Here is a 25,643-nt window from a genome sequence, read left to right on the forward strand (position 1 = left end):
GTGGGGCCACAGGGAGTGGTCCTCTGCTCCCCCCAACCTGAGAGTAGGGACCTATCATAGCTGTGTCCGGCGCCGCCATGTCTGGACAGTAGGGATATATAAATAGGGCCGATACGACCAGTCAGACTGTAGTTCGCTGACGAAGCCTCTTGGACAGGAGGCGAAACCTTCAAATATGTACAGATGACGGCTGAAGAAACCTTCTCATCGATACTCTCCAAAGGCTGATTTGGATGTCGTGGCTTGTGAAGCCGCCAGAGGGTACCATCTCACCACTAGACCACGAAGACGCAAACTCAAGTGCAGGAAGTCAGGGAACTCGTCAAAGGATTAGCAGTCCTCTCCTCCGAGTCACGCCGCCCTCCTATTTCTGCTTCGAGCAGATTCTCTTTCCAAGAGGTCGGAAAACAGCTGAGCAAACACTTGAAGTCAATGACACTGAAGAGCAAGTTTGAAGGCTTCGCTGCTAGAGCAGGTTAGATGCCATAAAAGCCAAATGAGCGGACAAATATTAATACAAATATAAAAAGTCACCACACACACACAAGTGATGGGAATGCCGGCTCTTTTCAGAGAGCCGGTTCTTTTGGCTCGGCTCACTAAAAAGATCCGGCTCTTATGGCTCCCAAATGGCTCCTCAGTTTGTTTGTTTTTTTGTTGCTTAAATTAATTAACTACCAAAAATCATGTAAAATTATGTAAAAAATACACAATATCAAATATTTTTATTTATAGGGCGTGATTTATATGTGCATGGAGAGCATCCACTAACTTTAACTTTCCCTGTGGTTACTCTGAATCAGAATCAGTGCCTCACCTGTCATCATGGAAAGCTGTCATGGAAATATCAAATGAAAAATTAAACAGATGTATTTAGTGATTTTACTTTAAAGTTCTTGTCCATTTAACTTCACCGTTTTAGGATTTTTTTCAAAATCGCTGAATTTTCACATTTACCGTTCAAATACTAAGTAGAGACGAGTGGTGGCGTCATTGATGACGTAAGTGCCTCACCAGCCATGAACCTCACCGCACGTCACTGTTGGTAGTCAACTAATTTAAGCAACAAAAAAACTGAGGAGACATTTGGGAGCCAAAAAAAAGCCGGATCTTTTTTGTGAGCCGAGACAAATGAATCGGAAAAGGATGGAGCCGGAATTCCCATTACTACGAGCTAACATGTCGAATATTAATTAGCACAGCCACAAAAAGTCTAGACAACACTTCAGACTGCCAAAGAATTTTAAACTAACAAAGCCCGTTTCTGAGTATTTCGACGTGAAGCAAAGCATAATAAATAATGAACTTTTAATTGGGGGAGAAACGACCTGGGACTGAAGTGGACTTGGTGTCCTCTTGGCTGCCTGCTGGCTGATACGTCCACAAACGTGGACGTGCATTAAAGCACGACGAGGTTGTCAACGTTGACGTCGGCTACCTTTCGGGGCCTTTGAAATGAACACTCGCAGGGAGCCCCGCAGGGGGTCATTTTGCGGGCGAAAAACACCCGAGTCGCGGGGCCAACATTTAAGCATGCAAACAAGCGGCGGACGCGACGGACGCTGTGACGTCAGCAAGGCTGACGAGAGCTCTGAGCCAAGATGGCGGAGGTGAGTGGCTTGCGAAGCAGAGCTCACTTGGAGCCCAACTATAAAGGCACGCGAGTCGAGCAAGGTAAGGGCCGCCGTCCGCGGTCATGGTGGCCGCCTAGGGCCCAGGCACCGCGAGCGACTGTTGGGCAAAAAAAAAAAAAACAACAAACAACAACAATGGCGGTTGGCGGCTCCGTTCGCAGTTGCCTCCTTTCTCCCCCTCCCCTCCTTAGCCCGCTCGCCTGTTAGCCTCGGAAGCGGCGCGCCGTCCACGTTTGGTCTTGTTTGGCTACGAAACAAACAAAAACAACCGCCAACCCGATCCGGATTCCCACCTCGAACCGAGCAGGCCCTCGAGCGAAAGTACAGTGATACGAATCGGAAGCGGAGAGCCGAGCGTCTCGCGCGGGACACCTGTCACTCCCCTTCCGCCAGAAGGCGACCGACCGGCTCGGTCCCCGGACCCCGAGGCTTCGGTCCGCACCGCCGCGCTTCCCCCGAGAAGTCGAGGTCGACGCCGTCCTTGCAGTCCGCTGGCGGATCGGTTTACGCGGCCTAATTTTAGCGAAGCTCGGCGCGTTTCGCAGCTTGGCGAGGTTCTGTGCCGTGGCAAGCTGCAAACGGTTCTTTTCTGGACGCACCGCCGAAAATGGCCGTCGGGGTATGTGCTTCAAACTTTGGACCGTCAGCCACATCGCCATCAAACGCACGCACGGCCAGACACAAGTAGTGCACAAGTCTAACTATTTGCTATCTAGCGAGCTACCTAGCAAGCTATCTATTTGCTATCTATTATCTGTCTAGCTGGCATTAACTCATTCGTTGCCGTTCCCGAATTTACTCGGGAATTAAGAAGTGTGACTTGGAGCGCCATTCCCGAATTTGTTCAGGTTTTTGTTTTTCTTGCTGGGGGTGCCGATAGAGCGCTGGTCAGACCTCTGACAATGTTTTTCCTTCCTTCTTCTACGAGAGGTCAGCATTTGCCTTTTGTTCCAGCTTCAGCTATTGTTAAAGCGCTATATGAATCAATATGTATGGATTGTATTTTGTACAGCCGCCATAACTCCAGACACATAACTTTGGAATTAACTTGTTTTTCTCATAAAAGAATAGAGTCCAAGGTTACTTACGCTCAATTGAATGTTTATGTCAGTCTTTTACTGAGTGAGTTGCTTGTTCTGTAGCTACAAAGGGAAATAAGCCCGGATAAATACAGAGGGTTGTGTCAGGAAGTCATCCGAACGTAAATGTTTTGAAAGATGCTGAGTTTTGAAAGGCGCTTATAAATTAAACGTATTATTATTATTATTATTATTATTATTATTATTATTATTATTATTATTGCGGCCCGAGCGTCCCGAGCCCGCGTTCCGCTCCGCCAACTGCGGGTAACGCTAGCTGGTGCACGTTGGGTCTTCTTCGCTGTGAAGAGTCCTGCTTTTCCTAGCGTGCGCTAAAAAAAAACACTCCTATCACGACGGGACTGCGCCGAGGTTGGACAGTCTCGCATCACTTCATTTGACCGTAGAGGGTGAGAAGATTCGGCGTCAAGGAAAGCCTCGCTAATCCGAGCTGCTTCCGTAGCCCGAATATGGCGAGATGGATAGACGAGCGAGCGCTGGGCCGCGAGCCAACGTGGGCTCAGCGCGCCCTTTGCCATCTCTCGCGCGGCGTCGCTCGCTTGCGTCGAGTCGTCTTGCAAGGCCGAGGAAGCTCAAGCCGCTTGACAGCCGCCCGCCCGCATTTGGGCCAGCGGAAGTCTGGTCACTTTACAGTCACAGGATAGGTGTTTATGTGGGTGAGCAGTGGCAGCCACACACGCCAGCGTTCACTCAACCCGGAAGTACCTCAAATATATAGAAAGCTAGCTAGCTAAGAAATAGCTAATAATAATAATACATTTCAATTACAAGTGCTCTTCAAAACTACAAGGTCACTTCAGTCACAGGACAACCAATAGATTACTGTAGTATGTTTCAAATGACATATTTGAAAAAGTTTTCCAAATATAAGGTGCTAGAGTAGAGGCTGTAAAAAGTCAAAGCCAATCACTGGCCAGCGTGTCACTCAATGGAGACAATTGTCCAAACTAAACACTGGAATAAATTACACCAGTTTTTCAGAATGCAGTGATAGCTAATAGATAGCAAACAAATAGTTAATATAATAGCCAGATAGCCAACAGCTAGCCAGCTACATCTTACAGCCAATCAGCTAGACAGCTAGCTAGCCAGCTAATGGATAGCAAATATATTTCTATTTTTATTTTGGCGAATGTTACTCAAAACTGGTTTTAAAAAACATGTAAAATAGAACCGTTAGTTTCTGGTGAGTGACGACCCTTTGTGCGTTTTCGCATTCCAACAGTTGACGTCGCTATTCGCTGTTATGATTGCATTTCCGGGAAGTTCACATAGCATTTAAGATTCGCTAGCATTCGCAACGCTCCCTTTGGGTAAGAGTTCCACACTGTGTTATCAATGTATTGACGACTACAGTGATACCTTGGCTAACAAACTTAATTGGTTCCCAAACAGAGTGTGAAAGGCGAAAAGTGTTTATCCCAAACATTAATTTACCATAAGAAACCATTAAAATGAGAATGATCCGTTCCCAAGTCCCCATAAAACATAATTTTCTACTTTCTAATTTTCTAAGCCTTAAAACTACACAACATATCTTATTTTATGTCCAATAAATGTGCTACGGTATTATAATTAAAGAAATGAACTGTATTGTATAATAAAGTGGTTTTATTGACCTTTGTGATGGTGGTTGATGGCTTGATGGAATGGAGTGTCCGCTTTCATCAGCATTAAACACTTGATGAGGAACGTAGCCTTCTTCTTTCACCATCTTGACGAATGATCCCTTGTAGATGCTTTCTCTGCGATAATTTTACCTAGTTCCTCATCAATTGTGTTCTGTTTATCTAGGTTGATAGCTTTTTGCATCAAGTGTACAGATAGCTTGTGCAGGTTATTTGTGGAGCCTGATTGGTGGGATATTTTAACCTTGCAGTCTACACTCTGCCTTTGAACTATCAAAGTTGAAATGAGTCCAAATCTGACTGTTTTTTATCCATTTTCTCACCATTTAACTTTTTTTTCACCTTTGTTTTTTGTTTCAAGCTCTTCGTGTGTGTGTGTGTTTCCTCACTCTCTCTCGGTCTGTCTCCCTGTCTCTTTAATGTTTACCCCCCCCCCCCTCACTGCTGTGTTCTTGACCAATCATGCGGCTTTAACCGAAGACTGGGGGCGGGGAATAGAGGACAAACAGTCTGCCACCATTTTCTTGTTAGAACGGGCTCCGACACATCACTCATTGTGGCAGCTCCGTGTGTATCCCGAAAAGTTGTTCGTATGCCAAGGTAAAAAATTCATAAATTTAACGTTTGTAAACCGAAAAGTTTGTAAGCCAAGGGGTTTGTAAACCGAGGTATCACTGGACCGGTTTTTCGGAATAACAAGAAATGGACATTGTTCCATTGTTCGTATTTCCAATGGCACCTTTGTCGGATTGGCGATTGGTTAGGAGGCGGCGCAGAGCCCAAAATGGTCGCGGCCACGCCCCCCGGTCCTTCTTTGTGCTCTCGTGTGATTTTCAGTGCACTGCTATTTTTGATCTTGACCCAGATGGCAGCCTGAAATGCGGCAAAAGTTCCAAAATAGGCCACATCTAACCACTTCTTTTCCCCCTCCCGGGAAGGCTCCTTGAGCGGAGTCCAGGACGTCGCCGTGGTTCCACGCAGTCACGGACCCGTTCCGGCCACAGCCCGGGACGACCCGGATCACAGCTCGCTTCCGGGCAAGATGGACCGGGACCCCGCGCCCGACCAAGGCGTTGGGGAATTCCAGGTGAGGCGGCGTCAGAAAGCCCGACCGACATCGTGGGCTCACCACAGGGGGGCGGTCTCGTCTGGACCAGGAGGAGGAGGAGAAGGCCCGGCCCGTGCAGATCCTGCGGGCCAACGAGGACCGGCACAGCTTCGAGCTGGACGCCGAGGCGCTGGAGAAGATCCTGCTGCGGCAGGACGTGCGTGACCTGGACGTGGTGGTGGTGTCGGTGGCCGGCGCCTTCCGCAAAGGGAAGTCCTTCCTGCTGGACTTCATGCTGCGCTACATGTACAACCGGGTGAGACCCGCCAGCACTTCCTGGCGACTCCGCTATGCTGCCAAAAACGTTTTTTCCGCTAGAATTTGATGACAGTTTCTGTTCTTTAACACGAGCAGCAAATGAATTTCGCTGACCCCAAAAAAAACAACTTAAATGTATTAGATTGAAATATTTTGTTTCTGCAGATTCAGCTTACATTAGCTAGCTAGCTATCTGTTAGCTATATATCCAGCTGGCTAGCAAGCTAATAACTGGCTATCTGTTGGCTATCTGGCTGGCTATCTATTAGCTATTTATCCAGCTAGCAAGCTAATAACTGGCTATCTATTGGATATCTAGCTGGCTGGCTGGCTATCTATTAGCTATCTATGCAGCTATCTAGCTATCTATTAGCTATTTATATGGTTAGCTAGCTAGCTATTAGATATGTATTAGCGAGATAGTTGGCTGGCTAGCTATTAGCTAGCTATTAGCTATCTAGCTGTCTGGCTATCTGTTAGCTATCTATCCGGCTCACTGGCTATTAGCTAGTTGGCTGGCTGTCTATTGGCTATCTATTATCTAGCTATCTGGCAATCTATTTGCTGTCGAATAGCTGGCTAGCTAGCTTTTGATCTATTTGAGTTATTCCGGGTTGAGTGAACGCAGGCGCGTGTGACTGCCGCTGCTCACCCACATAAACACTGATCCAGTGACTGTAAAGTGACTTTGAGAGTTTTGAAAAGCGCTTACAAATGAAATGTATTATTATTATTATTATTATTATTATTATTATTATTATTATTATTATTATTATTATTATTATTATTATTATAAGGCCTGGTGGCCATTTCTTCGTTGTCTTTACGCCAGCGCCTGTTGACCCTTTGACCCCCCTTGCCTGGACAGGAAAAGACGCAGTGGATGGGCGGGGACGACGACCCGCTGACCGGCTTCACCTGGCGAGGGGGATGCGAGCGGGAGACCACTGGGATTCAAGTCTGGAATGAGGTCTTTGCCGTGGACAAACCGGACGGTGGCCAGGTGAGGGCAGGGGGGCGGGGCTATTCATCCGGGGCCGCGCCTCGTCTGACGAGGTGGTCCTGTCTCAGGTGGCCGTCCTCCTGGTGGACACGCAGGGAGCCTTTGACAGCCAGTCCACCATTAAGGACTGCGCCACCGTCTTTGCCCTCAGCACCATGACCAGCTCCGTGCAGGTTTGGACGGCGGGGTTGGCGTGGGGGCGAGTGGTAGGGGGGGGGCGTCTCACTCTCTTGTCTTCCTCCGCAGGTGTACAATCTCTCGCAAAACATTCAGGAAGACGACCTGCAGCATCTTCAGGTGGGTGTCCGTTTCCTTTGCAGCCGCGGACGCTCTTTTCCCTGACCTCTCGTGACCTGCGCAGCTCTTCACCGAGTACGGCCGCTTGGCCTTGGAAGAGGTCTACTTGAAGCCCTTTCAGGTGAGCGTCTCAGGCCCGCCTCGACTTGCCCGTACCACCGCAGTCCTGCCGCTCCTTGAAAGCGCCGTTTCCTCTGCTCGCAGTCGCTGGTGTTCCTCATTCGGGATTGGAGCTTCCCTTACGAGCACGACTACGGCCCGGAGGGAGGCGACGCCTTCTTGCAGAAGCGACTTGAGGTAAAGGGGGGGGGGGGGGACACGTCCCAGCATGGCCAATTGCGAGCGGTGTGCCTCGTTGCGCCCCCGCAGGTGAAGCCCAATCAGCACGAGGAGCTGCAGAACGTCAGGCGCCACATCCGCTCGTGCTTCTCCAGCTTGGACTGCTTCCTGCTGCCCCACCCGGGCCTCAAGGTGTCCACCAATCCCCACTTTGATGGGCGGCTGAGAGGTAAGCTGGGCGGGGCGTGGCGGCGGCGGCCACTTGACGGCTTTTTCTTTTTTTTTTTGCCCGTCAGACATCGATGGTGACTTTAAGCGGCAGCTGTCACGGCTAGTGCCGCTCCTCCTGGCCCCCCAACGTCTGGTGGTCAAGGAGATCGGCGGCAACAAGGTCACATGTCGAGACCTCCTGGAGTACTTCAAGGTAGCCCTTTCGTACGGCGCTATGCGGCCAGATGGACGCACTCTATTTGCTATCTGTGTAGCTATCTAGCTATTTATTAGGTATATGGCTATCGAGCTAGTTAGCTAACTGACTAGCTGGTTATCTATTAGATATCTGTTAGCTAGCTGGCTAGCTTTCGATCTATTTGAGTTCATTCCAGATAGAGTGAACGCTGGCGCATGTGGCTGCCACTTTTCGGCCGCAGAAAAAACGATTCTGTGACTGTAAAGTGACCTTGAGAATTTTGAAAGGCGCTTAGAAATAAAATGTATTATCATTATACTCTTCTATAGTGATGTGTCATTTGAGAACGAGCCGGTTCTTCAAGCCGGAGTTCAGAAGTGAACAAGGAAGAGCCGGTTCCTCACAAGGAGGCGGAAATGGGAGCCGACTTTTTTTTGTCCTCAATTCCCCGCCCCCGGTCTTCGGTTAAAGCCGCATGTGATTGGTAGAGGAGGGAGGGGAGAATTACAGACACACGCAGCAGTGAGGGGAAGGGGCAGGGGGGGGGGATTATGGTAGACAGGTGGACAAATATTGGAGGAGACCTCGTTGTCAAGTGAAATGACTCATTTATTTGCTGAAAGCTGCTCGCTGTGCGGTCAAATACAAAACTTGGACAAAGTCTATGACCACGACTGGACGACCTCTTACTAGGGGTCGTACTGATTATTTATAAAGTCAAAAGTATAAATATAAATATAAATCAAATGTAGTATGATGGGAAACTTTTGCTTGTGAGAGAGTATTTTTGGATTGGAGCTAGCTAGCTAGCTAATAATGCAAATTTCCCCCTTGTGGGGATAGCTAGCTATCGAGCTAGCTAGCTATTAGCTGACTAGCTAGCTAGGTAACTATTCGAGTCAGGAAACATTAGCTATCTAGGTTTCTATTAGCTATTTAGCTAGCTTTCGACCTATTTGAGCAATCTATTATCTTTCTATTAGCTATCTATTAGCTATCTATTTACTACCTATTAGTTAACTGGCTAGCCTTCTGGCTGGCAAAAAAACTGAGGAGCCATTTGGGAGCCAAAAGAGTCAGATCTTTTTAGTGAGCCGAGCCAAAAGAAGCGGCACTCTGAAAGGAGCCGGAATTCCCATCACTCCTCTTAACCTTCAACTCTGCCGTCCTTCAGGCCTACATCAAGATCTACCAAGGGGAAGAGCTGCCTCATCCAAAGTCCATGTTGCAGGTTTTCTCTGACTTTTGTTTTTTTACGACCCCCCCCCCGGGTAAAGATTATTGATGGCCAACTGTTTCCCAGGCGACGGCGGAGGCCAACAACCTGACTGCCCTGGCGGGAGCCAAAGACATGTACAGCAAGAACATGGAGCAGGTGAGCACCGCCTTTGACCTACTTCAAACGCGGCGACGAGACCCCCGAAGGCAACTACCTATGATTATTATGGCTGGCTATCTAGATGGCTAACCAGCTGGCTGTCTCGCTAGCTATGTAGCTGGCTATCTATTTGCTATCTGGCTGTCTCGCTAGCTAGCTATCTTTCTGGCTATCTATTAGTTATATAGCTAGCTGTATAGGTGGCTATCTATTAGCTAGCAAGCTTTCTATCTATTTGAGTTACTTCCGGGTTGAGTGAACGCTGGCGCGTGTGGCTGCCGCTGCTCACCCACAGAAAAACTGATCCTGTGACTGTAAAGTGACCTTGAGAGTTTTGAAAGGCGCTTATCAATCAAATGTATTATTATTATTATTATTAGCTATCTAGCTGGGTACCTAGCTAGCTATCTATTAGCTAGCTAGCTCGCTTTCTATTTGAATTATTCCGGGTTGAGTGAGGGCTGGCGCGTGTGGCTGCCGCTGCTCACTCACAGATAAACTGAACCTGTGACTTTAAAGTGACCTTGAGAGTTTTGAAAGTTACTTGGAAATCAATGTGGTTCTGGAAGAGCTGATTTGGGCTTGGGGTGTACTTTCAGGTGTGCGGCGGCGACAAGCCCTACATGGCCCCCGGCGACCTGGAGCGGCGCCACCAGGAGTTCCGCCAGCACTCGCTGCGCTACTTTGGCTCGGTGAAGAAGATGGGCGGCGAGGAGTTCTGCCAGCGCTACCAGAACCAGCTGGAGGCGGAGTTGGACCAGGCCTTCGGCAACTTCTCCAAGCACAACGACGGCAAGAACATCTTCTACGCGGCGCGCACGCCGGCCACGCTCTTCGCCGTGATGTTCGCCGCCTACGTGGTGTCGGGCGTGACGGCCTTGGTGGGCCTGAGCGCGCTGGCGGCGCTGGCCAACCTGCTGATGGGCCTGGCGCTCTTGTCGCTGTGCGCCTGGGCTTACGTCAAGTACTCGGGCGAGTTCCGCGAGGTGGGCACCGTCATCGACCTGCTGGCCGAGACCCTGTGGGAGCAGGTCAGTTGGCCCCGCCCCCCGACGCCATCTTGCATGTGACCGGCCCGCCGGTTGCTTGACTTTGTTTGTGTTAACTTCCCGGAAATGCAATCGTAACAGCCAATAGCGACCTCAACTGTTGGAATGCGAAAACGCACAAAGGGTCGTCACTCGCGTTTCTATTTTACATATTTTTTAAAGCCAGCTTTGAGTGACATTCGCCAAAATAAAAATAGAAATATATTTGCTATATCCATTAGCTGGCTAGCTAGCTATTAGCTGTCTAGCTGACTGGCTGTAAGATGTAGCTGGCTAGCTGTTGGCTATCTGACTATTAACTATTTATTTGCTTTCTATTAGCTGTCTAGCTGACTGACTGTAAACTGTCTAGCTGTTGGCTATCTGACTATTAACTATTTATTTGCTTTCTATTAGCTAGCTATTAGCTGTCTAGCTGACTGACTGTAAACTGTCTAGCTTGCTAGCTGTTGGCTATCTATTAACTATTTATTTGCTATCTATTCGCTAGCTGGCCAGCTATTAGCTGACTGGCTGTAAACTGTCTAGCTGGCTATCTGACTGTCGATTAACTATTTATTTGCTATCTATTAGCTAGCTAGCTATTAGCTGTCTAGCTGACTGACTAAACTGTCTAGCTTGCTAGCTGTTGGCTATCTGGCTATCTATTAGCTAGCTGGCTAGCTATTAGCTGTCTAGCTGGCTGGCTGTAAGCTGTCGAGCTGTTGGCTATCTGGCTATCTATTTGCTATCTATTAACTAGCTAGCTAGCTTACATTTCATTGGTGTCACTTGCTTTTTTTTTGGTTTGTTTTGTGATTGCGCAATTTGTGGACACAAGGTCGCTGACCGCTTGCGCTTTGGCTGTTCGCAGGTTCTCAAGCCGCTCAGCGAACATTACATGGAAGACAACGTGCGGCAGACGGTGGTCAACTCGCTCAAAGCCAGCCTGAGCGAACCCGGCGGCAATGGCGGAGGCTCGTCTTCGCTAGCCTCCTCCTCTTCCTCGTCGTCTTCTTCACAGCAGCAACAAAACGCCAAGTTAAAGACGCACTGATGCACTTGCCTCATGGCCGTCCGTCCGTCACTCTTCCTTCTGAGTTGATTGATCGAACACCAAAGCTTGAGGCGGCCATTTGAAAAAAAAAAAACAAACAAAAAATCCTCCAAAATGGACGCCAACACATCGCTATTGCCAAGCAGGTCTTTTCAAAAGTGTGAGTCGCTGCCATCTGTGTGTAAAGCGGTGCCTTGCCAGCCAATCGCCATCAATACAAACTCTTAATGGCCAGTCAGCCATTTTGGTTTGGTGGCTTTGAGAGCACAAAACAAACCAGCCGCTTTCACCTGCTTGGCGTTTCTCTTCTGAGTGGCGATCACGCTAGCGAAGGTCCAAGCATCCACTCGTGGATGGAAAACACTTCCTTTGCTCCCAGACTGACATCTTCTTGACAATTTACACAATAAAGTCCCATGAACCTACTTTGAGTCTTTTGCTGGCTGCTATCCTTCAGGCTACCCCCCCGACCGTGGGGGGGTTAGGGCTAGCCTGCAGGATAGCTTTAAAGGACAACCGACGTCTCCCGACAAGTTGTGTCCATAATTTGTAAAATGGCTTCAAATGACTTCTACTGAGCGTATTTGTCAAAGATTCCACCGCATATAGCTATATTTTACGTTTTAAGACTCACGCTGAATATTCAGAAAGTCTTGTTTTTGAGTTGGTGACGAGTCCATACGTGACGTCACTAAAGGAACGCCCCTGACCGAGAAAAAGACACATTGTAGCAGTCCTTGCATCACGTCAATGTATTTTGCTGTACTGTTTGGTCTGAAAACCTTGTGTTGCACCCAAAAGTCGCCAGAAGAGGGCGTCCAAGCTCCATGGAAGGAATTTATTAGCCTGTGGAAACGGGCTGATTCATTCCCCACAACAGCTCGGTGTCCATTTTTGGGTGCGACATTCCCCCCCGCCCGTTTGCCTTAAAATGACAGAACAAATTCTTTAATCGATTGCAAACATGTATGCTTTCCTCTTCAGAACTATTTGAATCATATTCATAACTGGATGTGTAAGCAACAAAGCTCCGAATCTGAAGCCATTGTTTGGATTCACAAGCAATGCAAGACGTCTTGGCGTGACGTCACAAACTGGGGGCGGGACTTTCTGAAAATGCCCAATTCGCAGCTCAATTTTTGGCAGATTTTGGACACTTTGTCATTTTATTGGTGTTTTGCATTTGAATAAAAATACCATCCTGCATGTTTTGGGTATTTTAGATGCTATAAAACGTTTTTCTGATGTCAGTTAAAAAACAAAAAAGTGACGTCGGTTGTCCTTTAAAGGACAATCGACGCCATTTTTTTGTTTCCTTTCCAAAACTGCCATAAAATGAGCTCGGAAATGCAGAGTTTCAGAAGGTCCCGCCCCCTTGTTTGTGACGTCACGCCAGGATACTCCTTCACAAACTGCCTCGCTCCAGAATCAAAACAATGGCTGCAGAGAGTTCAGATTCGGAAAAAGATCCCAATAATAATCCATTTGATTTCTAAGCGCCTTTCAAAACTCTCAAGGTCACTTTACAGTCACAGGATCAGTTTTTCTATGGGTGAGCAGCGGCAGCCACACGCGCTAGGGCTCATTCAGCCCGGAAGTAACTCAAACAAATAGAAAGCTAGTTAGCTAGCTAATAGAATGCTAGATAGCTAGCTTACTAGATAGCTAATGTTTTCTGACTCAAATAGCTAGCTAGCTATATTGCTAATAGCTAGCTCTCTAGCGAGCTAGATAGCTTGTTAGCTTGATAGCTAATATGTTTGACCCGTCCAGTAGCAAATGGCTGAAAGAGTTGCTAGCGCGCCCAGATAAAAAGGCTAATGTCAATCACAAGAGCTGTCTGTTGCCATGGTAATGACTACAAAAGGTCCAGACTACACTTCAGACTGCCAAAGAATTTTAAACAAAGTCAGTTTTGGAGTCATTCGATGTAACGTGGAAAAACGATTCCAAAATTAGCACTCTCGTTTAAAGGACAACCGACACCCTCAGACAAGTCGCGTCCGTAATTTGTAAAATCACTTCAAATGACTTCTACTGAGCGCATTTGACAAAGATTCCACCGCATATAGCGAGATTTTACCTTACAAGACTTGCGCTGAATATTCATGATGTCTTGTTTTCCAGTTGATGACGATGCCCGAAGTGACGTCACGGAGGGAACGCCCCTGACCGAGAAAGCAACACACAATGCATTTTGGGTACTTTTTTTCGACTGAAAACACCATCTTGATTGCGAAATTAGAAGGAAAACTATGTAAATAACACGATGGTGAATCGTTGTGTGTCGCAGCCAATTGCAGTAACACGCATAAAGAAGGTGGAAGTTGACACAAATTCCTAGCGGACAAATCAGCCCATTTCCAACGGAGCTTGTCCGCCATCTTGTGCATTTTACGGGCGCTACATTGGAGTCCAGACGGCTCAAATTGATACGGAAGGACTTCTCTAATCGATTGCAAACATGTATGCTTTCCTCTTCAGAACTATTTGAATCATATTCATAACTGGATGAGCAACAAGAAAGCATCTTTTTCCAAATCTGAACTCTCTGACGCCATTGTTTTGATTCTGGAGCAAGGCAGTTTGTGAAGGAGTATCCTGGCGTGACGTCACGAACAAGGGGGCGGGACTTTTTGAATCTGCCCAGTTCCGAGCTCATTTTGTGGCAGATTTGGGATACTTTAAGTCATTTTTTATTGGTGGTTTCAATTTGACTAAAAATATTAGCCTGCGTGTTTTGGGTAGATGCTATTAAACGTTTTTCTGATGTAAATTAGGAAACAAAAAAATGGTGTCGGTTGTCCTTGAACGCTTCATGGGGGAAAGCTGAAAGGCTCGTCTCCCAAAGTTGATTTTTTTTTTTCACCATGACTTCATTTAACGCGGACAAAAAAAACGTCAAGACGCAAACAGAGCAAGTGTGTTGCGCACTGCTTGTCTGCGCTTTTTGAAACACGTTTGTCACTAGCCTGCGACTAAAACTTCAGAGTAGGACTCTAAATGTGACCTTTGCCCTTTGATGGTCGCCTGTTGAATCACATACAACTCTTTCCTTCCACACTGATCTTGCGTGTTAGAAATGTCATTAAAATCAACTTGAAGGATAATTTGTAGCCAATTCCGATTGTTTTTGTTTGGCTTTGTCGCCGTGTTGCTGCTGCCAAAGTTGAAGCAGGTCTTTCGATAATCAAATGTGAGAAATGATCATTTATTTTGAAATAAAGTCTTTACCTTAGAAATTCATCGTTTGGATGAGCCATTTTGCTTTTTTTAAGTTTATAATAAATACATTGCATTTATAAGCGCCTTTCAAAACTCAAGGTCACTTTACAGTGACGTGATAATTCTTTTCTGTGGGTGAGCAGTGGCAGCCACACGCGCCAGCGTTCACCCAACCTGGAAGTAACTCAAATAGATAGAAAGCTTGCTAGCTAGGCAATTGTTAGCCAACAGATACCTAGCTAGATAGCCAGCTAGCTACCCAGCCAGAGATTATAGACAGCAAATAGCTAGCAAATGATAATAATCCTAAATTTCATTTATAAGCGCCTTTCAAAACTCAAGGTCACTTTACAGTCACAGGCTAAGTTTTTCTGTGGGTGAGCAGCGGTAGCCATATGCGCCAGCGTTCTCTCAACTCGGAAGTAACTCAAATAGATAGAAAGCTAGCCAGCTCGCTAGACAGATAGCCAATAGATAGCCAGCTGGACAGTTAGCCAACTAGCTAGATAGCCATATAGCTAATAAATAGCCAGCTACATGGCTACATGTGCTAATAGATAGCAAATGGAAAGCAAATAAATAGCTGGCTCGGTAGCTCGCTAATAGATAGAACTTCAGCCATTTTTGTCATTGTCACCCAAATTCCAGGACCCACAGAATATTGAGTTTTAGGACTACATAAACATTCAATACAGCGTTAGAAACCTTACAGTCTCTTCTCTCATCAGAAAAAAATAATTCCTAAGTTGTATGGGTCTGGCGTTATCTGATCTTGAAATGGGGGCAGCTGTCCAAAAATCCAATGCAATACAATGTATTGCATATGTATGTTATTGCCAAGGCATACATATTGCTTTCTCATGGACGTGTTTAGCTGCGTTACCACAAATGACCGTTAGGGGAGCCAAAGATTTAGAAATACGTACGTACGTACTTGAATCGTCGTCGTCCAGCAAACTGCCACTTTCAACATTTTTCCAAGCTTTTTTATCCCATCGAAGTTGTTTTGGCAAACGAGGTCATCTTTAATCTCATTAGAATCGAGATGAACATTTTAAAAGCCTGTAAAAACGAGTCAAATCACAAATCAAGGTTGGAATATGACAACAGATCATTTGAAAAGTTATGGCACGGATTCCGTTTTATTCTTATATTTCAGACCAAATATAAAATATAAAAAGTCCATTTTACAATAGCATGCTTCACATTACAAGTTAAATATAGGTACTGGATATTTGTATACAATACATATTTATTTATATAGCCCTTTAACAACAACTAAAGCTGAAACAAAGCACTTAATGTGGACGGCTCGAAATATTATAGTCATACATATATATACAGTAAAGTCTCGTTATATCGATATCGGATATATCGATAGTCCCGGTTATATCGATACTATTTCTATGCACGCACGGAGAAAATTACATGCAAACAGGGTCGGATATATCGATAGTCCCGGTTATATCGATATTTTTTCGGACTCCCTTGAATATCGATATAACGAGACTTTACTGTATATATATATATATATATATATATATATATATATATATATAAGTAAAGCTAACACGATAATAACGTTTTTTTAATTCTTATTTCTATGCTACAGTTTGTATACAGTATATAAAGAATGCTGACATGACATTTTAAACAAAACACGTTACCGGTATATACATATACACACATACACACACACACACATATACATGTGTTTATATATATATATATATATATATATATATATATACACACACACACACACACACACACACACACACACACACACACACATATATATATATATATATATATATATATATATATATATACACATACATACATATACCGGTAACGTGTTTTGTTTAAAATGTCATGTCAGCATTCTTTATATACTGTATACAAACTGTAGCATAGAAAAAAGAATTAAAAAAACGTTATTATCGTGTTAGCTTTACTTATAAATGAAGTCCAAGTCTCTGTGTCTCGATGGAGATCAGTGCCAGTGAAGAACGTCGTCCTTGATCAGTCCTGTTCCGACTGTATGTTTTCAGTCTTTTGTGCTGAGAATGAGTGCTCCACTGATGCTGTAGTAGCTGGAAAAGTGAGCACGAACTGGAGCAACTTTGTGGCTTCAGGAAGAGTTTCAATGAGATCCTTCTTGGCCAAAAAGCTGAGAAGATTTCCAGGAGATTGACATTCATCCCTGACCGTTTGTGAGCTGTATTATACAGTCCGGTGTTGGTCTTCCTTTCATTATTATCTCATGCTTCGATTGAAAGTTCAGTTTAGAAAATTCTTTCCATTTAGATATGTAATCCTCCATTCTGAAAATAAGGCCAAGCAACACGAAAAAATGATTGGATGGTTGTACTTCACTTGCTAACTGTTTACTGTTGCTGTCATATTATATATATATATATATATATATATATATATATATATATATATATATATATATATATATATATATATATATATATATATATATATATATACATACACACACACACACACACACACACACACACACACACACTATAATATTATTATTTGACAAATTATAAACTTAATCATAAAAAAATGACAAATAATTTTCCAAGATTAAAACCAGTTTGTGAGAAAATAGGCAGCATCTCAAAGATGACATGGGATAAATGGTGAAGAAATGGAATACAAGCCAGTCTCTAAGAATAAAAAGTTCTAATTTTACAGTGAAGTTGTTGACAACTCCAGCTAAATTATCTGAACGCATCAAGACATTTGTGATCAAATGAGTCCCAAACCTCCTGCCTACACACTCAATTTAGGACAAATAAGTCCCTTTCAGTCCTTTCACCACAGAAGACTCGTGTCAAAGTACTGAGGATTAGCACGCATGCTAAAACAAGGAGAAACGTCTGCTTTGCTCAAGGTTTTTTTCTGAAGTCCACGTCAAAAAATAAATAAATAAACAAAGTGACTGACTTCACAGTGCAGAGGTCGTAAGTTCAAGACCCGGTCCAGCCTCCCTGTGCGGAGTTTGCATGTTCTCACCGGGCCCGCGTGGGTTTTCTCCGGGTCCTCCGGTTTCCTCCCACATTCCAAAAACATGCGATCGAACACTCCAGATTGTCCCGAGGGGTAAGCGCGGATGGTTGGTTGTCTCTGAGTGTCTGGATGGCAACTGCTTCAGGGTGTCCCCCGCCTCATGTCCGGAGACGAATGGGATAGGATAAAGCGATGCAGAAAATGTACGAATGGAAAAATGTAGAGATAAAAATTTTGGTGTAAACAAATAGAAAACAAAACCCTTAAAAATACAGCAAAGTAGACCTTGTTCCTAAAAATGTGAAAGAAGCCCTTCCTTCACCAAGTCAGTCAGTCGACTGCCACAATTTCAATTTAAAAATGTCATTAATGGTTAGCAAACTTAGCCTGTCGAGAACCATCCCGTCAGCTCAACGTCGTTTTTTTTTTTTTTTTAGTTTCCAGGTTATTTGGTCGCCACGGTAAGGCTCTTTCTCTCCAGAACCCCCTCACATCACCCCCCCCCCCCCCCCCCCCACGGGCAATAGCGTTCGTTACATGCGCTCCTTTTTAAATACTTGCTGGCGGCGGCGGCCATTTTAGATCATGGCGCGGAAGGCGAAGGAGATGGCGGCCCCCAGCGCCAGGCCCAGGGACAGGAAGAAGGCCATGACGGCTCCCGCCGTCTCCGCCTCATGCTGCGACACTTTCCTGTACACAGCAACATGATATTGGCTTCAGATTCAGAAAGCATCTTGACTTCAAATGTGATCAACAGGGATGAGAATGACAAATGAGAAAAAAAGTCTAAAAAAAAAAAGGTGGGGGGGCACACACATGCATATATATACAGTGATACTTTGGCTTACGAACTTAATTGGTTCCCAAACAGTGTGTTAGGCGAAATGTGTGTCTCCCAAAAGGAAACCATTAACATGAGAATAATCCGTTCCCAGGTCCCCATAAAACATAATTTTCTAAGCCTTAAAACTACACAAAATATACCTTATTTCATGTATAATAAATGTGCTATGGTATTATAATTAAATAAATAAACGGTATAAACTCATTATGGTCAGCAACAAGCTCCTCGATGTCATCTGCATTCACTTCGAGTCCCGTAGGTACTGGCAGAGATTTTATGACAACAAAAGGCGCGAGTCCGATGATTCCACGGACGCGGAATAAAACGCGACAAAAGAAGGCGGGCGGGGCGAATAAAATGGCACACTTGCAATCGGAAACCGGAAAGCAACAAACTTACGCGATTGCGTCTAACAATCACCTCGTGCAAAGCAAACTGTTGGATTTGCCAGCACAAGACACAGCGAGTCACTTCCGTCGTAATCATGTCACCAGTGAGGTGACAGTGATTCGTTGAAATGAATTTGAAGTGTCGCGAGCGGCGGCCCCGCCCCAGCTGTCAACTCGCACGTGACAATTTAGCGTGACTATTGACACGCTGTCCCGGTGTGTGTGAAAACACTAGCTCTAATTGGCTTACCATGACACATGACTCTACCCTTTAGCCAATCACTTCTGTGGAATGTAGCGCTGGCTGGAGCGCTGTTCGGTCGTGTGCGTCCGCCGAATATCAGTCCGGCAGATCCGAAGGTCGTGTGCTTTGGTGTTCCAGCCGTGGTGGATGTGTAATATGAAAATAGTGCTTATTATAAGGTTTAATTTTCATTAATTTGACGTTCATAAGATGAAAAGTTCGTAATATAAGGTGTTCGTAAGTTGAGGTCTCACTGTATATATGTAGGTAGGTGTGTGTGTCAATTTGCCGGGTACATATGCAAGGTTACTGCTAGCTAGCCAGCACATTGCTGATTAGCTTGCACGCTTGCTTTCCGCTGCCTTTCACGGTAGTATATTGATGCTAACGTTAGCATGGGGCTTGTCAAAATGGCACTGACATTCAACGATTGATGGTATTGTTTCATTGCAAATTAGAATCTGTCAAATTAGAAGCGGTTATCTCCACAAAGGCAAATCCTTCAACCTGATTTGTCCGCTTATTTAAAAGGGAGCGTTTACCTGTTTCGACACAATCAAGATCATCCAATCAAAATGGCGCTTTCCGCCAACACAAGCCCAAACGGGAAATGAACAGCGGAAAAAAAAGAGAATACATATTTAGTTCATTTTGTCCAATCGGCGGAAAATTCTTATCCCTGGATCAATAAAATCAATCAGCGGAGGCTGAAAAGCGATGAAGCGACAGTTCACGTTGTGAATTTGCGCAGGCTCCGTTACGTGACTCACTTGGGTCCGAAGCACATGCAGAGGCTGGCCAGGTAGCCGTTGGAAAAGGAGAAGAGCACCATGAAGGCCACGTAGCAGCCGTCGTGCGCGAACAAGACGGGCAGGTAGCGGCGGGGCTGCACGTTGCACAGCATAAAGAGCGGCACAAACGCCAGCCGCGCCGCCACCAGGGCCGGGAGCCAACGGCTGTCCTTGCCGGGCTGCCGCACGGACGCAAACCCAAAAAACACAAACAAATTGACATCATTACATTTGTTCAAAGTAAACAATTAAAGGACAACCGACACCATTTTTTTTGTTTCCTAACTGACATCAGAAAAACGGTTTATAGCATCTAAAATGGCCAAAACACGCAGGCTGATATTTTTAGTCACATGCAAAGCAACAATAAAAATGACTTCAAGTGTCCCAAAACTGCCACAAAATGAGCTCAAAAACTGGCCAGATTCGAAACGTCCGACACCTTCAAATTTGTACACATGACGGCTGAAGAAACCTTTTCATCGATGGACCACTCCTGTACCACTGAGAGCTTACACAGACACAGTGTTTTCAGATGAAAAAAAGTACCCAAAATGCATTGTGTGTCGCTTTCTCGGTCAGGGTGGTGCGTTCCCTCCGTGACGTCACTTCGGGCATCGTCATCAACTCAAAAACAAGACTTCCTGAATATTTAGCGGGAGTCTTAAAACGTAAAATACAGTAAAGTCTCGTTATATTGATATCGGATATATCGATAGTCCCGGTTATATCGATACTTTTTCTATGCACGCACGGAGAAAATTACATGCAAACAGGGTCGGATATATCGATAGTCCCGGTTATATCGATATTTTTTCGGACTCTCTTGAATATCGATATAACGAGACTTTACTGTATAGCTATCTGCCATGGAATCTTTGTAAAATGCGCTCAGTATATATAAGTCATTTTACAAATTATGGACGCAACTTCTCCGGATGTGTCGGTTGTCCTTTAAATTAAGAAAAGGAGATGCAATGATATGAGCAAATCGCATTTGCTTGTTCGACTAGTGATGCCTGGCTATAGACCAAAGGAGCATGCGCTGCTGCAAGTCAGTCAGCTGAGAGCCCACGAGAGGCACACGTCAATTCTGGTGCACCTACCTGACATTTCTCTTTCTTCAGCTTCTTGTAGCTTCCTCTCCCACAACGTACAAAAACATGGATGCTTTCATCGGCTCCAATCGCAGACAAATACAGTTCAAAACGTTGCTTGAATCTTTTCCAGTTTTCAGCCACGTTATCTGTTAGCTGCAGAGCTGTGGGTGGACGTAAAGCTTCCATGATGAAAGCATCTGTGTTTTTGCACGTTGTGGGAGAGGAAGCTTTACACGTCTACAAGAAGCTGAATAAAGAGAAATGGCTGACTTGCAGCAGCGCATGCTCCTTTGGTCTATAGCCAGGCATCACTCGTCGAACAAGCAAATACGATTTGCTCATTTCATTACAGAGGGAACGTTTCCGCATCCATTTTGAAGGCCTTGATCATACGGCAATTGCTTACTGACCCACATGCAGAAGGCGGTCAGACTGCGGCCCGCCCAGTCCATCACGTTGAAGAGGAGGAAACACGCCACGGGGACGAAATATTGATCTGAAAAGACAACTTCTGTTGACATGGCCGCAAGGACGCTAAACGAGACTGAGACTAAGAAGAGACCAAGGTTTCGAAAGCTGAAATAGATAGCTGAAAGATAGCCAGCCAACTAGCCAGTTAGCCAATAGATAGCTAATAAATAGTCAGCCAGCTAGCTAGATAGCCAATTGATAGTTAATAGATAGCCAGCCGACCAGCTAGGCAGCTAATAGATAACTAGCCAGCTGGATAGATAGCTAATAGATAGCCAGCTAACTAGCCAGCCAGTTAATAGACAGCTAGCTGGATAGATATTTAATGGAATTGCAGCTAGGTAGATAATAGATAGCCAAAAGCGGACGAAGGCGCATGTGGCTGCCGCTGCTCACCCACAGAAAAACTTCTCCTGTGACTGTAAAGTGACCTTGAGAGTTTTGAAAGGCGCTTAGAAATTAATTGCATTATTATCATCATCATAATAATAATAATAATAATAATAATAATAATAATAATAATAATAATAATAATAATAATAATAATAATAATAATATTAAATGTTTGGATTACATTAGCACTTTGATCCCCTCCACTTTCATCTAGAACTGCTTCATGTCACAAAGGGTACAGCACGTGCAGCACGTGCTGAAAAATGGATGACTCTTTGTGTTGTCATGTTATTTGTTATTTAGTTTTTTTTGTTCTTTTGACTTTTGTTTATGTAGACGTATTGTGCTAAGTCTATTCTCTTTGTCTACTGGAATACTGTACAATAGCTATCTGGCTTTTTTTTGGGGGGGTCATGTTTGTACACATTTATTTAGCTGTCTATTAGCTAGCTAGCTTTCTATCTGAGTGACATCCAGGTTGAGTGAAGGCCTAGCTAGCTATCTGTTAGATATATATTAGCTAGCTATCTTTCTATCCGAGTGACATCCAGGTTGAGTGAAGGCCTAGCTAGCTATCTGTTAGATATATATTAGCTAGCTATCTTTCTATCCGAGTTACTTAACTATCTATTACCTGTCTATTAGCTAGCTAGCCTTCTATCTGAGTTACATCCGGGTTGAGTGAAGGCCTAGCTAGCTATCTGTTAGCGATCTATTAGCTGGCTATCTTTCTATCACAGTTACTTAACTATCTATTAGCTGTCTATTGGCTAGCTAGCCTTCTATCTGAGTTACATCCGGGTTGAGTGAAGGCCTAGCTAGCTATCTGTTAGCGATTTATTAGCTAGCTATCTTTCTATTTGAGTTACTTCCGGGTTGAGTGAACACAGGCGCATGTGACCGCCGCTGCTCACCCACAGAAAAACTGATCCTGTGACTGTAAAGTGACAGGCGACGGACGCGACTGCAAACTCACCCCAGGTGTCGTTGGCCAAGGTGGACTTAACGTCGACGGTGACGGCCGGGAAGGTCCCGATGGTGACGGTGAAGACCAAGCACACGGACAGCGCCATTCCCCAGATCTTCAGCCGCGACAAAACGGAATGAGCATTTCAAGCCCCGCCCTCTCCGCCGAGAACAAGGGCGGCCATTTTGCCACAGTTCGAGTTGCACGAAGGGGCATGGGCGCATTTTTTTTTACCTTGCGGAATATTTGGAGCACGGAGACACTCCCTCTGTCCCGGTCTTCTGCCGGACTGGCCGCAGGAGACTTGGCGCCGTTTTCTGCGGCAATGAATACAAATAATAATACATTTCATCTATAAGTGCCTTTCAAAACTCTCAAGGTCACTTCACAGTCACAGGATGTCTTTTTTTTGGGGGTGAGCAACAATAATACGTAACTCATATGGATAGAAAGCTAGCTAACTAATAGATAGCTCATAATAATAACAATAATACATAACTCATATAGATAGAAAGCTAGCTAGCTAACAGGTAGCTAATAATAATAACAATAATACGTAACTCATATAGATAGAAATCGAGCTTGCTAGCTAATAGATCACTAATAATAATAACAATAATCCATTTCATTTCTAAGCGGCTTTCAAAACTCTCAAGGTCACTGCATGTTTTTTTGGGTGAGCAACAATAATATGTAACTCATATAGATAGAAAGCTAGCTAGCTAATAGATAGCTAAAATAATAACAATAATATGTAACTGATATAGATATAAAGCTGGCTAGCTAATAGATAGCTAATAATAATAACAATAATCCATTTCATTTCTAAGCGGCTTTCAAAACTCTCAAGGTCACTTTACAGTCACAGGATGTTTTTTTTTTGGGTGAGAAACTAATACGTAACTCAAATAGATAGAAAGCTAGCTAGCTAGATAATAGATAGCTAATAATAACAATAATACGTAACTCATATAGATAGAAAGCTAGCTAGCTAATAATAACAATAATACGTAACTAATATAGATAGAAAGCTATCTAGCTAATAGATAGCTAATAATAATAATAACAATAACCCATTGTATTTCTAAGCGCCTTTCAAAACTCTCAAGGTCACTTTACAGTCACAGGATGTTTTTTTGGGTGAGCAACAATAATACATAACTCATATAGATAGAAAGCTAGCTAGCAAGCTAATAGATAGCTAATAATAATAATAACAATAATACGTAACTAATATAGATCGAACGATAGCTAGCTAATATATAGCTAATAATAATAACAATAATAATAATAATAATAATGAATGAATACTGGCGGGCGGTCAAAGGACGGACGGGCGCCCGCCTACCTGGCTTGAGGAGGTCCATCATGTTCTCGTCGTCGGCAGCCGACCGGGTCCCACCGCTCGCCACGTAGGAACGGAAGAACTCCTACAAGGCGGGCGCAAGGTTGCGGGCGGTGAAAAAGCGAGACGGGCGAGGGGGGGCGCTTACCATCCTGGGCAGGACCACGTAGGAGACCATGGCCACCACCACCACCAAGCAGGCCGTGATGAAGTAGCCGAAGGCGCTGTCACGCAGGGCCGAGCCGGCTGAAACCAGATGGCAATTGGTCACCACCCGCCTCCCGCGCCCGCATCGAAAACCCCCCCCCCCATACAGGCCAGGGCGCAGATCATGGAGAAGGCGGCAAAGGTCCCGGCGAGGCCCTGGCCGCTCATGATGGGCGTGGTGTAGGAGGCGGGCAGGATCCCCGCCAGTCCGAACAGGCTCCCCTGCAGAATCGCCCCGAACGCTGCGGATGACACATGGAGAGAGAGAGCGTCGGCGTTTGGCCAATCACTGACCCCCTCCTCAGTCTCTGTCAAGCTGGCTATCTATTAGCTATTTATTAACTATCAATTAGCTAGCTGGCTAGCTATTAGCTGTCTAGCTGTTGGCTATCTATTCGCTATCTAGTTGCTATCCATTAGCTAGCCAGCTAGCTATTAGCTGTCTAGCTGTAAGCTGTTGGCTATCTGGTTATCTATTAGCTATCCATTAGCTAGCTGGCTAGCTATTAGCTGTCTAGCTGTAAGCTATCTGGCTATCTATTTGCGATGCATTAGCTAGCTAGCTATTGGCTGTCTATCTGACTGGCTGTTAGCTGTCGAGCTGGCGGCTATTTGGCTACCTATTAGCTATTTATTTGTTATCCTTAGCTAGCTAGCTTTCTATCTATTTGAGTTACTTCAGGGTTGAGTGAACGCTGGTGCATGTGGCTGCCAGTGCTCACCCACAGAAAAACATATCCTGTGACTGTAAATTGACCTTGAGAGTTTTGAAAGGCGCTTAGAAATGAAATGTATTATTATTATTATTATTATTGTGCTGTATGTAATGCATATTAGCATATTTGACAATAAAGCTGACTTTGACTTTATGATTATTATTATGCAATAACATTTGTCCACCTGTCTACCCTAACCCCCCACCCTTCTCCTCACTGCTGTGTGTGTCTGTAATTCTCCCCTCCCTCCTCTACCACGGATATCGACCAATCACGTGCGGCTTTAATCGAAGACTGGGGGCGGGGAATAGAGGACAAAAAAGTCAGCTCCCATTTCCAGCTCCTTGTTCGTTCACTTCAGAGATCCGGCTCTAAGAACCGGCTCGTTCGCGAACGACACATCACGACAACACGGCAAAACGAACTCGGACGGCCTCCGAGTTGATTGAGCAGCCACTCACAGTTGATGAAGACGATCTTGACCATGGTGAGGATGAAGAAGGGCAGAGGGGCCACGTCCACCTTGACCAGCAGCGCCGTCAGCAGGAAGACCGCCAGGATGACCGTCAGGCTGCCCGAGATGCGCAGCTTCTGAGAGACCCTGAAAAAAACAACAACAAATGTCAACGTTTCAACAGCCGCCGATATGATCGGCTGGAAGAGGAGTCGGCGAGGACATCCCAGCTGAGGGGAACAAGGTAGAAGCTCCAACATTGAAGCAAACACGGACGTCCAAGATGGC

At 45.0% G+C, this 25,643-nt stretch overlaps 2 protein-coding genes across 5 annotated transcripts in view; one reads left to right on the forward strand and one right to left on the reverse strand.

Annotated features, from left to right (window-relative positions):
• The first annotated feature begins 1,469 nt into the window (after nt 1-1,469).
• LOC148888890 (atlastin-2-like) lies at nt 1,470-11,604 on the forward strand. 3 transcript variants are annotated; one of them, XM_089011486.1, is made up of 14 exons: nt 1,470-1,610; nt 5,301-5,449; nt 5,520-5,726; nt 6,597-6,731; nt 6,800-6,904; nt 6,978-7,028; nt 7,093-7,149; nt 7,233-7,325; nt 7,398-7,536; nt 7,604-7,731; nt 8,891-8,947; nt 9,020-9,091; nt 9,694-10,125; nt 10,997-11,604. In XM_089011486.1, the coding sequence occupies exons 2-14, from the start codon at nt 5,405-5,407 to the stop codon at nt 11,177-11,179; spliced, it is 1,704 nt and encodes a 567-aa protein (XP_088867612.1). In that variant the 5' UTR covers nt 1,470-1,610; nt 5,301-5,404; the 3' UTR covers nt 11,180-11,604. The 3 variants fall into 3 exon arrangements, with proteins under 3 accessions (XP_088867612.1, XP_088867609.1, XP_088867611.1); XM_089011483.1 differs by having other exon boundaries at nt 1,551-1,674; XM_089011485.1 differs by lacking the exon at nt 1,470-1,610 and adding an exon at nt 1,776-2,253.
• Nucleotides 11,605-12,600: 996 nt separating this feature from the next.
• The window catches only part of LOC148888891 (equilibrative nucleoside transporter 1-like), a 34,498-nt gene continuing 21,455 nt past the window's right edge, over nt 12,601-25,643 (reverse strand). Inside the window, exons 6-15 of one of the 2 annotated variants that reach the window (XM_089011488.1) lie at nt 25,363-25,502; nt 24,293-24,427; nt 24,127-24,224; nt 23,982-24,063; nt 22,868-22,950; nt 22,643-22,748; nt 21,213-21,298; nt 19,682-19,881; nt 17,992-18,124; nt 12,601-15,466 (exon numbers count right to left, since the gene is read on the reverse strand). In XM_089011488.1, the coding sequence (XP_088867614.1) occupies nt 18,013-18,124; nt 19,682-19,881; nt 21,213-21,298; nt 22,643-22,748; nt 22,868-22,950; nt 23,982-24,063; nt 24,127-24,224; nt 24,293-24,427; nt 25,363-25,502 (1,042 nt within the window). In that variant the 3' untranslated portion in view covers nt 12,601-15,466; nt 17,992-18,012. Of the gene's footprint in view, nt 15,467-16,297; nt 16,732-17,991; nt 18,125-19,681; nt 19,882-21,212; nt 21,299-22,642; nt 22,749-22,867; nt 22,951-23,981; nt 24,064-24,126; nt 24,225-24,292; nt 24,428-25,362; nt 25,503-25,643 lie in introns of those variants that run through there. The other variant, XM_089011487.1, reaches the window with a different exon arrangement.

Source organism: Hippocampus bargibanti, linkage group LG13 (genome assembly GCF_051943395.1).
Source record: "Hippocampus bargibanti isolate YZ-2025 linkage group LG13, ASM5194339v1, whole genome shotgun sequence".
Classification (NCBI taxonomy): domain Eukaryota; kingdom Metazoa; phylum Chordata; class Actinopteri; order Syngnathiformes; family Syngnathidae; genus Hippocampus; species Hippocampus bargibanti.

What these genes read in the sequence shown, in the direction of transcription:
- LOC148888890 (XM_089011483.1), top strand. Translation starts at nt 1,602, where the DNA reads ATGGCGGAGGTGAGTGGCTTGCGAAGCAGAGCTCACTTGGAGCCCAAC. An exon ending in CCATGACCAGCTCCGTGCAG is followed by an intron (nt 6,905 to 6,977) that starts GTTTGGACGGCG and finishes CTTCCTCCGCAG; the next exon opens with GTGTACAATCTCTCGCAAAA. An exon ending in TCTTGCAGAAGCGACTTGAG is followed by an intron (nt 7,326 to 7,397) that starts GTAAAGGGGGGG and finishes GCGCCCCCGCAG; the next exon opens with GTGAAGCCCAATCAGCACGA.